The sequence below is a fragment of the Manduca sexta genome, chromosome 14 (genome assembly GCF_014839805.1).
Source record: "Manduca sexta isolate Smith_Timp_Sample1 chromosome 14, JHU_Msex_v1.0, whole genome shotgun sequence".
NCBI lineage: Eukaryota > Metazoa > Arthropoda > Insecta > Lepidoptera > Sphingidae > Manduca > Manduca sexta.
In genome coordinates this window covers 8,176,216-8,191,264 of record NC_051128.1, presented here as the reverse complement: position 1 = coordinate 8,191,264, position 15,049 = coordinate 8,176,216, and the positions used below count along the sequence as shown (strand labels likewise).

The following is a 15,049-nucleotide window of genomic DNA, read 5'->3' as shown; positions in this document are numbered from 1 at the left end:
TATATAATAAATTTATTTTTGATGGATCATTAATTATGGTGTGACCAGACTCAGGTAAAATTTTTGTAGTATAGAAAAATATATTTTATTTTCATCCATATTGGTATTTGACATGTAAATACGTGGAGCATACTAGATGTACAGTAAGGATATTTTTTTTATCCTCTAACGGCCCAAAAACACTAACATAGGCAACACAATTTATACAACGAGCTATCAATAATACTTTTGAATGTAATCACTAATCAACACTTAATTTATGAAAGAACATTAACTAAAATGATAAGCTTAACAATTAGTTGCAACAAAGGTCACTAAAATACTCAATTTTTCCTAGAAATTGACCAATAAATAACGTACATTTCCGGTACAAAACGCGACGTTGTGTCGTAAATAAGTCGGTAATCCGACTGCCAATCATACTTAGTTTAACTTCGTAATTACACAATAAATTTTCAACTTTACGAGTCCCATTGGTTCTAATATTTTATGAGAGAGCCTCGGGTTTATTTTGCTTCAGTTCGCTATCTCAATATCTTCATAAAGCTTTCCGCTCGGTCGCTCCTGAAGACCCGAGTAAGTCAGGTGCCCTAAGTTTATTACTATCATGGTCCTAACCGAGCTTCAGGTATCGGTAAATGTGAGTGGATTAATAATGTATGCTAGCCCGAATACATCAACTAGATGAAATGTCTTAAGTTAGCTTACACAAACTAAATCTCGAGTGCGCGACATAAATGGATCTATTGGTATTCGCTACGTTTTCATTAAATAATGTTAAGTCTATTTTTACCGTCTCCGCAGGTAAAGTGATATTGTGTTTTTGCTTACCAATCTTATTAAGCATGACTTATTTGGACTTAGGTCCATTGCAAAATTGTTCAGGAATGTAAAATGTTCTCAATATGTTTCCAAATTTGATTTTCATACAATTCATTTGTCATGGTCAATATTCTCAGTTTCTCCATAAAGAGGAATTAGAACCTAACCCAGATTATGTCTACAATAGAATTGACAGCAAACAATGCTCTTAGAAAGTGATGCAAAGGCTATAAAGTCTTACAAACTACAAGCTATTGTCAGCCACAGATTCCGGTATAGATATTTATTCCAAGAAAACTTTTCAATTTCCGAGATAGAAACTGGTCAATCTATTTCTTTATTGTTGTGAGCCCAAAACCCCTTTATATTTTCATATATACATAGGGACCAAGATAAAAATGCTGAAGTAGATACGTAAATAAGTGAGGATTTTTCAAACTACCTCTATACATTGAAGTGTTTGTAAAAAGCATTAGTTTAGGTATTTTATAAATTTTCGTAGTATCTGAAACTTGATAACTTAGTCACTTTAAAATTAGAATTAATTTCAGCTACGGTTTAAGCCTAGATTATTCTCTTTCTCGAAATCTAATATATGTCGCCTAATCAAGAAAAAATACCAATTATAGTTAACCAGGTTTTTGATATCCCAAGATATAAAATTTTCACACTTATTGTAATAGTAACATGAATTAACAAAGGAGGTCAACTTCAAATGTTTTTCACGGCGCTGAGATTTCTCCGTGGATGAAGTTGACATCAAAGCATCCAGTAAAGCTATAATTTTATTACGTGACCTATTTTGCTAACGTCAAAGAAACAAACACCAATTCAAAATATTTTTACAATGCAATTAAAAACGAGATAAATTATCTCTGGTTAGTTTAATAAAGTGCAATATCTTTAGGCGGAGCTAACAAGAGTCCGGCGTCTACTCGTGGCAGCGGCAGAGCGTGGTGAAGCAGGCACTGCTCTCATGGAACGGGCCAAAGGAGAGGGCCAGGACGCCCCACCACTCGACCCCCAACAACTTGAGAAAGAGCTGTTGCTGGCACGGGAAGCTGTCAACTGTAAGTTTGTAGTTTATGTCTAGAACTTATGCTAATTGTCTTGTGATAAGCGTCATTGTAGGTAACTTAGCGAGTAATTTCATTACAAATGATAGTTATAACCCTATAAACATTATTATAGTTTATGCCTTTTTATTCATTAAAGAAGTTCGTAAGCATATCTTTTTGACTTATTTAACGTTAATTTCTCCACCATTGTGTCTTAACATACACTGTATAAGGCTACTAAAAGAAAATGAACACGACCCGGCATTTACCTCGCACATTTTTGTCATATCTAAGAGAGTGCGCAAGTTATGTGATCCTTACAATAATCCGATCTGATCCCATAAAAGTGGCCAATTTGTTGAGTGCCGTCATGATATGAGCGGGACGTGTAGTAAGCCGACGTTTTGATAAACTATACGTTATATTCTACGGTGTACCTACCTGTGCAAACGAGGCCGAAATCTGTAACCGCCTCACGTAATTCTGAGGGTGTGGGTAACTTCGACTGACATTTTCACTGATGTCATTATGACGAAGTCGAGCTCCGGACAAGCTCACATGTCGCCAAAACTCGCTAACTACTCGCGCTTAATTGTATTGACTAACGTGGTTTTATTTGAGCGCGTAAAGGGATTACTCGAAACGAGTGATTCAATTTGTTCGCGTTTCCGTAATAACACGGGACTAGATTAGCTCACTACAGTGACAGTATGAGATAGAGACATGAGTTATTAAATGTATTAAAATAAGACCTATTTCACAAGCTTCGAGTAAATTCTATTTGACAGGTAACGTATTAAGTTAACAGCTAATGTAAGTCATTATTTTATAACCATTTATTTAGGAACGTAGATTAAAAATAAGTCTTTGGTATTTGGTCGGTTTATACGTTTAGGTAACGAGTAGTATTTATTCAGAAGGTGTGAAAAAGGCCCTTAATAGACAGTTAACTAGATAAGGTTAATTTTTATTACAAATTAAAGAAGTAATACAATCCAATATAGAACAAGCAATTAATATTTTTCAATACAGCAATTTCAGAATGAAATCGCTTGTTCTTTATACCAGTACACATTCTGTGTTCTATTAAACCACATATAAAACATGAAATGAAATAGAACAAGAGTAAACCAATATCAGAACGCCAGTGGATTTCCTATCAAACATTTCAAAGCCACATTTGTCTGAGGATATAGTCCCAAAGCGAACAGCGTGTGTTCAAAGAGTTTGAATCACTCGGGATTAAAGCTTGGCTTGCAATGGTACGACACGTATACGCACAACATACATGTTTGTATGACGGATGGCCATTGAGTCAGGCCGTTCAATGTTCCGACATAATATATCTTAATTGAATTGTATTGAAGCCGTACACATATTAAAATAATGTTTCAGTTTATAATAAAAGTTAAACAGTTAATAAAAGTTAATTATAGGATTTTTGAACATTTAAAGTAAAATGTACCATAGATATTCAAGATTGAAATGAACAAATATTGAGTAACGTAGTTCGATTATGAAATTGTTCTGCGCATATACTACATAAATAGATAATAGAGCCGTCTGCTTATCGCAGTTATAAAGAACCCAAAGACTTTCTTTAAATATAATTACGAGACAGGAAGATAGAAATGCCATTCGACTGCAAATATTTAATGCGATATGCCTAGGTTACAGACAAGTCTTTTATTTCAGCTTTGAAAGCCGATAAGAAGAGGTTAAAAGCAGAGAAATTTGATTTACTGAACCAAATGAAACAACTTTACGCTACGTTGGAAGACAAAGAAAAGGAGCTCCGAGATTTTATACGGAATTATGAACAGGTAAAAATTGCATTGGATAAATCACTGCATTTAAATACGACATACCCTCATTAAAATATCTTACCCTATCATGTTGATACACGATACAGCATCTATTTAGTTATCATTGTATTGTTTCATTGAAGCTCTCGACTGCGTACAAAAGTACCCTCTTTTACAATTATTTTGCATAAAACATAAAAACAATATCGTTTTACATTCTAATATCCACTATGCTAGTTTAATATCTAATAATATTAGATATTAAACTAATTGTTAATCTCTACATTAATTAGCTGTTTGTATAATGAGCCTGGAAACTGGTATATTGTTACTCATGTTATTATTGCACAATGTTTGCTGTGATTAGAGCGATTAATCAAAATCATCCTGTGCTAATACGATTAAAATTGAATATATGAGTAGTTCGATAATAAAACCAACGCACATATCGAATAAAGGAAAGCTTAAAAAGGTAAATTAACAATATTTCTATAGAGGGTCTTTTTTACATAGGGTTACTTATGAAACCACATATTCGTCCTTACGTCTGCTAACACTGTGTCAAAAATGTTCCATGAATAACAAATATTTTCGCCAAAAATCCAAGCTTTAGTATTTTGATTGCTTGATCATTTTATATCAAAATGTCAAAACCAAAATAAGGTGTATGTGAATATATTTCTTACTGAACGTATGATGTAGCCGCTCCAACAAATTCGCTTCGTGTAGTAGTAATAGTAGCCTTATGGCATGTAAAATTTAAGTTGCTTTTTATTAAAATTAATTTTATTCGTAACTTGTTTTTTTACATCTATCTGTCTCACTCACAATCAGGTTCGAGTCCCGAATCAGGTACAGTAATATTGGATTTTTCTTAGCATCAGCTCTGTCTGGAATTGTCTCCGATAAATGGCAATATGGCTGGTAAAATATTTATTTATTTATTTATTTATTAGGTTTTCCAACAGACTTAACACTACGATTACAATAATTTAAATATTATAACTTATAGCTATCATGCTTACATTATAGCTAGTTAGGAAGTTAGGAAAACTCAACTCAACATGCACGTAATTTAAACTAAAAGTGACTTAAGGCGGATCCGTTCATGGCTCCGCCGCAATTTTTTCGCTAGATGGCATTGAAGTCACAAAAAGTCACATTTTTTATAATTACGTCCAAAATACTTTGTTTCTAGAAAATTTTTTGCTATATGCTAGAGGTATATACTATGCTACAATTTATCTATATATTTATTTTGCTTCATCATAACGAATATCTGAGAATAGTACCGTTTAAGTTAGCTGAAGCAGAAAGATCGGTATTTCGTGTACATATACGCACGCACACATATCGAAAGTAATTTTTATATAGGACCACTAGATGGTACTAATGCAGAAAACATATTTCAAGGTCTCGAAAAATTGAACGTAATCTCTCGTATCGCATCTTTGTTGGTGCATATTTATAATGGATGACGAAAAATTGGGAATAAATAAATTAAAATACTGTATTTTATAGCTTGGCAAAAAGTGTAGAAATGGAACTAATCCTTTATTTTACCTGGCAACATTATCACATTTTTGACGTTTGTGAAGTTTTATAAATAGTGTCGGTGTTGTCTTTTATTAAAATTTTGCAATAAGAACAAGAAGATACTATTCGCGATACAAAATGAATAAGCCGCGAATAATAAGGTTCGCGAGAGAAATTATATATAATACTTTTACCGACCATGTCTAGCTGAACAAGAAGCAAAACAATTCTATCGGATCTGGTAAGTGGAAGTTTATTTTGTTAATAATTTAAGTGTACTTTATAAGTTTTGATGAGTCTGGAGTGATTTTTACTACTTGCACTAAGTATTTTTCTATATCTTGCAATATATTATCAAGCCCGTAGGTAATGTTTACATTCATATGACAAAATTAGTTTAAAGATTGTCCACGTCATCTTGAGATACTTGCATCAATAATTAGTAATTACTAATTGAGGTGTAGTGTAGGTAGGTAGGTAGAGGTAGAGTGGTAAGGGTTCCACCTTACTACTGTGATTTAAATCTCATTGAGCTTATATGGGGCATAGCAAAACAGAAGCAGCTCATATTGTATAAAATATTAATGTTATAATAATGAAATGATTCATTCAAAGTACAGGTTTAATAATAATTTACAATTTAATATTCATTTATTATCCAAATCAAAAGTAATTATTTGTTTGTTAAAGGAAGCATATGTGAGTGCGTTTCAAGACATAACCGAAGATGATTGGAAAATCTCATGTCAACATGTAAGAAAAATTTAAAATGACTATTACAAGAGAGAACATACCCTGTAAGAGGACATTGAAAGAATTATAATAAATCTTAAAGATGACAGTAGTAGTTCTTCAGAATCACAGGATGACTGTCCAGCCAGCTCCAGTCATGAAAATATGGACATTGATTTTACTGAAATACAATATTTGGAAGAAAGTTTTTGGTTTTATTTGTTTTTAAGTAAAATGCCACAATTCTGAAATGATTTCTCAAACTTAAAACATGACATACTCTAATTAAATTTGAATACAATGGCAAATGATTTACCAGTTTATAGTTTTATATTTTTATTATAGATAACAAATCACATTTGTCTGGCTAATTTTACAAAAGTAACACTATGTACAAATTATATTATAAATTACGAATGGAAAGAGTAGTAAATTTTTCCTCTTCTCATAGTTGCCAAATACATGCGGTGGCCGAATCTGAAAATCATCAGCCATGGAACTAGGCTGACCATTGCTCTACCGCACAATAATTTATTGCACAGTAGTTCTTCAGTAACCTTGGTTTCAAAATATTTCATCCATAGTGTGGAAGCTTTGTATTAGCTAAAATCTGAAATGTGAGTAGTAATATAGTATATGTTTATCCACATTACATTATCAATTCAAGTTCAATGTTTAGTCGGCCAAGTAAAAGGTGAATTACAATATTGACATATAGCAAGTTATCATGATAATTAGCATAGCATAGTAGTAGTTCACACCACCAGGTATTAATGATTACAAATACAAAACATTTATGTGAAGCATTAATTGTATCTGAACATTCCTTTTTTATTCTACTTCAATGTGTGGTGGGACCAGCAGTCTTTACCAAGAATGTTACACTAATAATTTAGTTGAGATTTTATGACACCAATCATATTTGAGGCATTCAAAATCCTATCACCCATAAATGGTAACAAAACCTTGGAATCTCCCCGGCCTCATGATAATACAACTAACACTATGCCAAGGAGATAAAGGTCTATGGATATTGGATACAATAAATTACCTTGTGCACTGGTGTCAATTTTTTATTTAGTTCCCATGTTGTACTTTTTTTTCTTTCACATTAGCAAACACAGAAGAATCTCCATCTCTAATAAAATTTAAATAATGGAGACTATGCATTTCTTCACTCTTGAAATTTTTATTTTAGATTCCATTGCCGTAAACGGCTCTGTAATTTTTTTTACAGCAACTAGGTCTGTTTAAATCTATTCTTTTCAATTCATAATATTGTCCTATTGTGAAACAGTATTTATTTTTGAAACCAATAAATAGGCTTTTTTGTTATTGCTGATAATTCAAGCCTGGAAAGAAAATTGTCATGAGATAGTATGCTAATGTAAAGGCATGAGTAATCTAATAAATAATAATTCCTATATTGTGTATGGAACTTCCATTCCTAATGATGAATCTAAGTTGTGACCATATAACCTTTTTAACTAGCCCCTTACATATAAACAGTAATATATAGAGTAGCATCCAATATATACCTTTTACACTGGCAATAAATCTATCTTAGTCACCAGGTTTCTTTATTTCCGCAGTCAATTATTTGTCCCATGTATTGTCGTTTTTCAATTGCAAGAAATATAATACCAGCCATATTTGGCGAGTCCACAAAGATTATCATATGAGCCACTCGCGTGTAATATCTGCAAGCTGTTATGATTGCCCACATAAAGCATATTATGTTTGTGTTATCCCTTTCAGAACAATGGTGCCAAATTTCATCACACATGCTGCATTAAAATGTGGAAACACTATGAAAACCCTTTTGTTTTTCACTGGCATATTGAATTTGGAAACAATAACCCGAGTATGTTTTGGCACATTAAATGCCCACTGAAGTTCGTGCTTCGAGTCCACAATCAGTTATCCAATTACCAATTGCAGGTTGTTACTAGAAATCATTTCCACAGGTAGTAGATAGGCATCGGTATCCGGTTGGGATCAATTGGTTAGTTCTGGTTCCAACGCAGCTTCAGTTGTGCTAGCACTGACGGTGCATGACGGAGCTTCATACAGATATTTTGGTATAGCACGTGTATACGTGTACATCAAAGGTGTACATACACCGAGACCACCATTATGTTGTCTTGTATCGAATCCTAAAGGCTGAACTAAACTCCTTGCAAATGTGATAACAAAAATTAGCGTCGTCGATAAATTCAAACAAAACATGAAACAGAAAATCATAAGTATTGATGGACTAAACACAAATTCGACCTCACACCCACCACATAAGGTTGTTTTTAATCGCGAGTAACGTCATGTTTTTGTAAAAGCCTGGAATGCAATGGCCGTCACAAGTCACGGAGGTGGTTGTAATGTACTGTTCTTATAATGAAAAAGCGGCTATTCAATTTGGCCGTATATAATACGACCGTCGAGTGAAATTTTATTTTATTTGATTTATTGTTGTAAAACAGACTTTGGTATGAGGTATTTATATAAAAAAAAATATCTTCCTGAGTTACGCTACGGCGATTGGAATTTAAGTTTTTACAAATGAAATATTTATTAATAATAGATGATTACTGTATAAAATCGAAACAAACATAGACTAATATATAATACTGGAAGATACAAACACTGAAATGAAAAATACAATTAAATATATCGGTAATATGATTATATAAACTTCTGTCAACAGAATTAATTGCTGATATGTTAACTCCTGTCGTCCAATTATTCTTTATTTAATTGAAAGCTCCATAGATGTTATTTTTATTATGTATTGTTTATTTTTTTTATCTTTTGAGAATATTGTCTATTTACGTATTTTATCGCGGTGATATATATTATTATTTTCTCCCAATATAAGTACATATAGCATTAGGGAGAAAATAATAATATAAATCACCACGATAAAATCCGTAAATAGTTTTATTTGAAAAGTTACTGTATAAAATACGATTTTAAAGCACCTATCCCGAGGGAGAAGTTAATAAATAGAAACAAAATCATAACTTTTATTGAAAAACTATATATTATATTCTTTTATCGATCGTCACATTTACAAATTACATTATATTAAATACAGGTAAAATTCTCAGGCGATCTTATTTATAATTTTAAATCTAAAATTTTGCACAGGCAAAACCGCGTGCAATAGTAGTGACATTAACGTAATGTGATGAAACTTACTTTTTACCTTAGACCCAACAGGGTATTGAGCTGGCAACGTCCCATAGGTTCACTTCACGACCTTGACGACGGTCAATAGGAAGAGCGGCAACGTCGGTTGTAATATGTCAAATCATAAATAAGGCTTCTATCAAATACTCATAACAATGGAGGTACACGAGTGTACTTTGTTTACCGTTGTTTACTTTTCTTGACGTAAGTGAAGACGCTATTTCAAGAAATTTGAAGTGCTAATTCATTAAAATATGTACGCTTTCATGACTGTGCCTCAACTTAAAGTTGAGGTTCGTAAAAGAAATGCGTCAATTGCCGGAAAAAAAGGCTAATTTGATAGAAAGGTAAATACTATAATATTTAGGTTATAATTCGCTTATATGCCTTATTTTCTTGTTCTCGGACCTCAGTTCTTGTTTTTGTTATAGATTGCAATCTAATGACCGGAATAAAAATTTTGGTGTTGACTGCGAGATCCAAGAGGAGATCGCATATCTGAGTCCAGCCACTGATACTTTCAGAGACATAATTGCGGACACTTCTTTACCAATGATTACGAGACAAGCAATACAGGAATATTTTGAAAGTTATGTACCCATATGTAATGATTATAATCTTAGGCAGTTGTTTACAAAGATGACAGTGTAAATTTTATGTATTTAAATTGGTATACCTACACTCATATATCATGATATCTTGATAACATTATATTATATTTTCTTACTACATTATTGTTTTTGCAGATATAATACTCAGCATAAAGGACAACTCCTGTACGAATTTCGACATCTTGTGACTGCCCGCTATTCCACAGATGGCATTTATACCCACTTGCGAGGACAATGTAAAGCCAGTATGAAAAAAATGGTATACTTTGTGGATATAAAATTAAGTAAAGATGGAGTAATTGAAGAATGCCATTGCGATTGTGCTGCAGGCAGTGGTACTCAAGCATGTTGCAAACATGTCTCTGTATTGTTGGATGGTACACAAAAAAAATATTAAATTGCATCTGTCAAGTACTCAAAAATTAATGACATTCAATAGACCCAAGAAAGTATTTTATAATTCACCCATTGCAGTTCAAAATTTACCCAACAAGAGATTGACATCTTTTTACTTATAACACACTAAAAGATACTTACTGATATTATGGACAGTTATGCTGATTATGTGAAAATTTTAGTAATGGGATATGATGAAAGCTCAATACCTTTATTACAGACATGTGAACCCGCAAATCCACATGGCATTGAATGGGATCGTTACACCTATGTAGATAGGACTCCAATAGATATTTTACTAGAGAAGCTATTATTAAAAATATTATATCTGAACAAATTCAGGAAGTGAGAAGAATACAAGAGCCCAAAGTGATTCCTCTGAGTGGCATGAAAGATCATGCAGGATTACTGCCAGTATGTTTCATTTAGTGTGCCACAGTAAAGCATATAAGTACCAAAAATATATGTAATCGATATGATTTTGGCCCCTAAAGCTGTGCAGACTATGTTAGTTGTGCATAGTAAAATCCAAGAAACTATTTCCATTGCCAAATATGATAGAGATTATGGACTAAAAATAAAAAAAGTGGATTCATTATATCATTTGAATATCCTTTTCTGGCTGTTTCTCCAGACGGTATATTGGGTAAAGATACTATTGTTGAGGTTAAGTGTCCATATGCTGCTAGATATTATAAAATAACCTCTGTGACTGTGCCTTACTTAAAAATACTTAATGGAGAATTACATTTAAAAAGCAGCATCCATATTATGCCCAAATCCAAGGCCAACTTTATTGTTCGGGGGGACTCTAATATTGCAATTTTATTGTTTACACATTTGAGGATATGAAAATAATATTCATTAATAGAGATGACTCATTTATTAATGGCATGTTGACAAATTTGTTAAACTTTTATGTACATAATTTAGAACCAGAAATGTAAATAAGTATGTGTATAAGAACTATTTACAATTAATAAATAAATTGAAATAATTACATCTTTTTATCTAATATCTTTCACAATATAGTAATAGTATAATTCCTGAAATTGTAGATGTTTAGCACATAAAACATAAAAAGATTTTGCTCACTATTGGGATATAGTTATGGTCTAATTCATTTTTAAATTTTGTTTGTCTTTGTTAATCCTATTATTCTTTCTATATGAACTCCTTTGTTTGCAAGCTCCCTATCTTTTATTACATTAAGACCAGGCAACTGAAATTTTTCTTTTAAGAAACTGGGAATCCTAATGGTCACATTTTTGTCTGATGAAATATATATTGTATCATAAATCCTCTGTCAGTCAGTATACTACTACCACTTTCACATTTTGCTAAAAGGTCACTTTGTTCCACTGCCTACTGATCACTTATCAATCCTGCAAATGCTTGAGAACAATATAACAGCAAGCTACCAGGTATTGCACCAACTAATAAATTAGAATTAGAATCACTGCTAAGAATAATCACATTGCTGCCATAATATTTTATTTTGTGAACCACTGGACTAAGAGCTGAGTAGACTAAATTCAATTTTTATATGATTCAAAACCTGTGTAAAACTTAATAGTGGCATTATCATCTTTATATCTATTCATAAACCCATATTTGTGTTCTTGATCAACTTGAGTGCCCTTAGATATAAATTCATGCATAATATATGTACATCCTACTGCACTGTTGTCTTCTGTTTTGACTGCTTCTTCATGATCAACTTCCAGTAAATTGTCTCTGTCACTTATTAGGTTAACTTTGCTACTTGATGGTTGTGAATCATCTACATTTGTTACTCGACTGACTTCTTCGTTCAATACGTTGTTGATGTGCCACAGCAGCTGGATTTTCTGGTTTTATCTTCGTTAAGAAGAACACAGATAGCACAGCTGTCTTTTTAAGAAATTTTGCAAGGAGCTCATAACCTGAAATCATAAAAACAAAAATAATTAGCACGAAGTAATTAAAATTAATGGAAATAGGTAAATCACATAGAAATTCTATAGTGACTCACCTGTATAATTGATTTTCCCGTAATAATCTTTTTCTGTAAAATGCGCAACACACAATCGTGCTGTGCTACTAGCTTCGAAGTTTTTATACGTAACGCAGATTCCCATTGCTTTCTACGTTTACTTTCCTTTGGAAATAAATGTATTCCTCTGTTTTACAATTTAACGCACTGCATTGAGGCATTTGGAACAAAAGTATATTATATTCATAAACACTCAGTGATACGTCATACGATTTGACGTTTGTTTTGTCAAGCCAAGGTACAGTGCGCCCTCTGTCGTGATAAAAGTTAGTGATTCTCCTCATTTCTATTTTCTATTTTTCCCATTACAAAATTATTTAAAAGGCATATCATATTTGATGTGTTTTAAATGATTCATGTATATTCTACTACGATATATCCAATTTGAAAAGAATAAATAACGCCATCTCACGGTTATTTTGCTGCGACAGCGTTAATCATTTATATATAGTTCTCATTTGTGCCGGTATACTCAGTCAGCCGTCACTCACACTAACAATACGTACTTGTCAAATTTGATGAAATTTTAAAGGCCGAAATATCCATGATTATTAATTATTTTTACGTTTTTCTTTCAACTGCGAGAACTAATCACTAACTAGACGTGAATTTAAATTCTTTACTTGCCAATACTTGTTTAGTTACCCAGATTAAAGCCGAAACAAAATGTATGAAAATGGACCTTGAGGTATCGCCTTAACCGCAGCAAATTAAGAATAATATAATTTGGAGACGTATGGTATGGACGTAATAAATATGAGTGTGATATAACCTCTCTCCATCCCTGGAAGGGTATCGGCGTGATAGTATTTGTGTATGTTTAGATGCGTTCGAGAGGCGGTGCATCATCAGCACTAGGAGCTGAGAGAGCCGAGCGTGAGCGGGAACGAGCCGCTTTGTTACGTCACGCCAGAGACGAAGCCGAACGTTCTTTACATGCTCGCAGCCGCTCTGAGCGCCAGAGACACACAGCTTCGGCATGCCAGGGAACAACTTTTCGAGGTACGTCTCAAACTAATTAATTAAATATCAAAGAAGTACATCTGAATAATGTAGTATAATGTCATTTTAACAAAAATTTTAGGAGCTAAGTATAACTAGATGTAGGTAGGTATTTCAATATCTATAAGTTCTGACAAACTCAAAGTTGAAAAGCTAGTGAGTCAAATCAAATCATTTATTTAAGTTGGATGTAACTAAATCAAATATTAAGTGAGGTGTCTTCACAAATGGATTAGAATGGATTGTTGTTTCACGATGTAGTTTCAGTACAAACGCACAGTAAATAGAAAATATATACACTTTTAAAATGGACACTAAGTTACCTTGAGGGATTATAAGCAAAAGGAAAAATAGAAAATCCTAGTACAGTGTTCTGTGTTCTTGTCCGTATTGTGATACTCTCTCTGGTTTCAGAAAATGTTGGGATTATAACGAAACACGAGTTTACACAATTACTGCAAAGTTTTGCTATTAAATATTTTTATCTATTTATTTATTTACTAGTTACACCAACGACATGTCACAATACAATATAACGATATTTAAATATATAGGAATTTTTACAGTATGAAATGCCTTTACAGGTGTATACAACATTTAAGGGTTTCAGAGCAAGAAGAAGAAAAAATATAAGAAAGATTGCACGATAACAGTGATATATGATATAAGTGTCATAATTCCAATGAAATAAAATGGATAATGGCTTTTAGACATTGTTTGTGTATGCAGTGATGTACAAAATACCCTGTACAAAGTTTCTGGAATACAAAATACTTTTAAATTAAGTATTTCAGATACCAGATACAAAATACTTTCGAGAAAGGTATTTGAAAGACTAGATACAAAATAAGTATCTTATAAATACCTTTTAAAAATACAAATACTTTTGTAAGAAAATAACATTTGAATTTAAGTTTGTTATAGATGATCATTATAGATTACGAGAATAAATATTTTAATTTTAAGTTAGACTTAAGCAAAACCAACTCTTCATACATCTTATCACTCATTTTCCTTCGATGAGGCCTCATGATCATACCCCAAAAGAAAGAGTCGTTCCACAGTATGTATTTTAAGATTATTTATTGCAGGGTAAGTATTTAAGCTCTTTAGGCTTATGTCTTTATTATTTAGGTATTGCTGTGTTTCTAAGTCAGCAGCTGGCAGTAGACCCGTGTTTTCGCCACTTTCAATAGAGGAATCAGAATCCTCTAAAACATGTAATAAGATTCATCCTTTTACTTTTTTTTAATATCACCTTCTACATTGTCCGAAGCCTCAGATTCTTGCTTTTCAGATCGATTTATTTTTCGTGTTTCAGTCAGGATAAGTTCTGTTACATATTCTTTACGCTGTTATGGTACCCACAACATTTTAAAAAACGGATCGGATCGAACGGAAGTATATAGTATAGAAATAGATAAAGTAGCTGAATAAAATAAAACTTACGTTTCCATATTTGCGATCTCGAATTTCACAAAAGTATACGAAAAATAACTGATTTCAAATCAATCATAATTATTCATAACAGCCGGTGAAATTTGTAGAAAGAAAGAGTCGCTATCTATAAATTTTTCCTCACATTAATAACGGCACCACAGATTACACAGACAAGAGTATATGTCCAAGAACCGCTCGTTCAGTTCTACGCATTTATTTTATAAACGACAAGAACCAAATAATCTCTATTTTTTTTATAAAGTATTTTATCAGAAAAGTATTTATAAAATACTAAGATACTAAACAAAAGTATTTAAATACAAGATACAAAATCCTTTCTAAAAAGTATTTTAGATACAAGATGAAAATACGTATTTTGTATCTTGTATCTATGTGTATTTCAAATACTTGTATCTTAGATATGAC

At 32.3% G+C, this 15,049-nt stretch overlaps 2 protein-coding genes and 2 long non-coding RNA genes across 8 annotated transcripts in view; 3 read left to right on the top strand and 1 right to left on the bottom strand.

Moving 5' to 3' along the window:
• Positions 1 to 13,282, top strand: part of LOC115447649 (kazrin) — a 91,739-nt gene extending 78,457 nt beyond the window's left edge. The window contains exons 6-9 of the mRNA XM_037438480.1: positions 1,730 to 1,892; positions 3,576 to 3,703; positions 13,006 to 13,183; positions 13,266 to 13,282. Of these exons, the coding sequence (XP_037294377.1) occupies positions 1,730 to 1,892; positions 3,576 to 3,703; positions 13,006 to 13,183; positions 13,266 to 13,282 (486 nt within the window). The remainder of the gene's footprint in view (positions 1 to 1,729; positions 1,893 to 3,575; positions 3,704 to 13,005; positions 13,184 to 13,265) is intronic.
• LOC119189341 lies at positions 5,312 to 6,158 on the top strand. Its single transcript, XR_005112350.1, has 2 exons — positions 5,312 to 5,462; positions 5,912 to 6,158. It is a non-coding gene; the product is annotated as an uncharacterized LOC119189341 (long non-coding RNA).
• Positions 9,031 to 10,861, top strand: LOC119189337. 5 transcript variants are annotated; one of them, XM_037438610.1, is made up of 4 exons: positions 9,031 to 9,486; positions 9,571 to 9,729; positions 9,886 to 10,009; positions 10,367 to 10,861. In XM_037438610.1, exons 1-4 carry the CDS (start codon positions 9,446 to 9,448, stop codon positions 10,493 to 10,495), a joined length of 453 nt encoding a protein of 150 aa, XP_037294507.1. In that variant the 5' UTR covers positions 9,031 to 9,445; the 3' UTR covers positions 10,496 to 10,861. The 5 variants fall into 5 exon arrangements, 3 of the variants coding, with proteins under 3 accessions (XP_037294507.1, XP_037294508.1, XP_037294506.1); XR_005112345.1 differs by having other exon boundaries at positions 9,033 to 9,486; positions 9,571 to 9,809; XM_037438611.1 differs by having other exon boundaries at positions 9,036 to 9,486; positions 9,886 to 10,127.
• Positions 11,308 to 12,403, bottom strand: LOC119189339. Its single transcript, XR_005112348.1, has 2 exons — positions 12,161 to 12,403; positions 11,308 to 12,071 (listed from the first exon to the last, which is right to left on the bottom strand). It is a non-coding gene; the product is annotated as an uncharacterized LOC119189339 (long non-coding RNA).
• Positions 13,283 to 15,049: the final 1,767 nt, after the last annotated feature.

Excerpts from the sequence above, each read along its gene's own strand:
- LOC119189337 (XM_037438609.1), top strand. The coding sequence starts at position 9,446 with ATGCGTCAATTGCCGGAAAAAAAGGCTAATTTGATAGAAAG. Across the intron at positions 9,487-9,570 it reads AAGGCTAATTTGATAGAAAG|ATTGCAATCTAATGACCGGA; the intron begins GTAAATACTATA and ends TTTTTGTTATAG. Across the intron at positions 9,730-9,885 it reads ATACAGGAATATTTTGAAAG|ATATAATACTCAGCATAAAG; the intron begins TTATGTACCCAT and ends TTGTTTTTGCAG.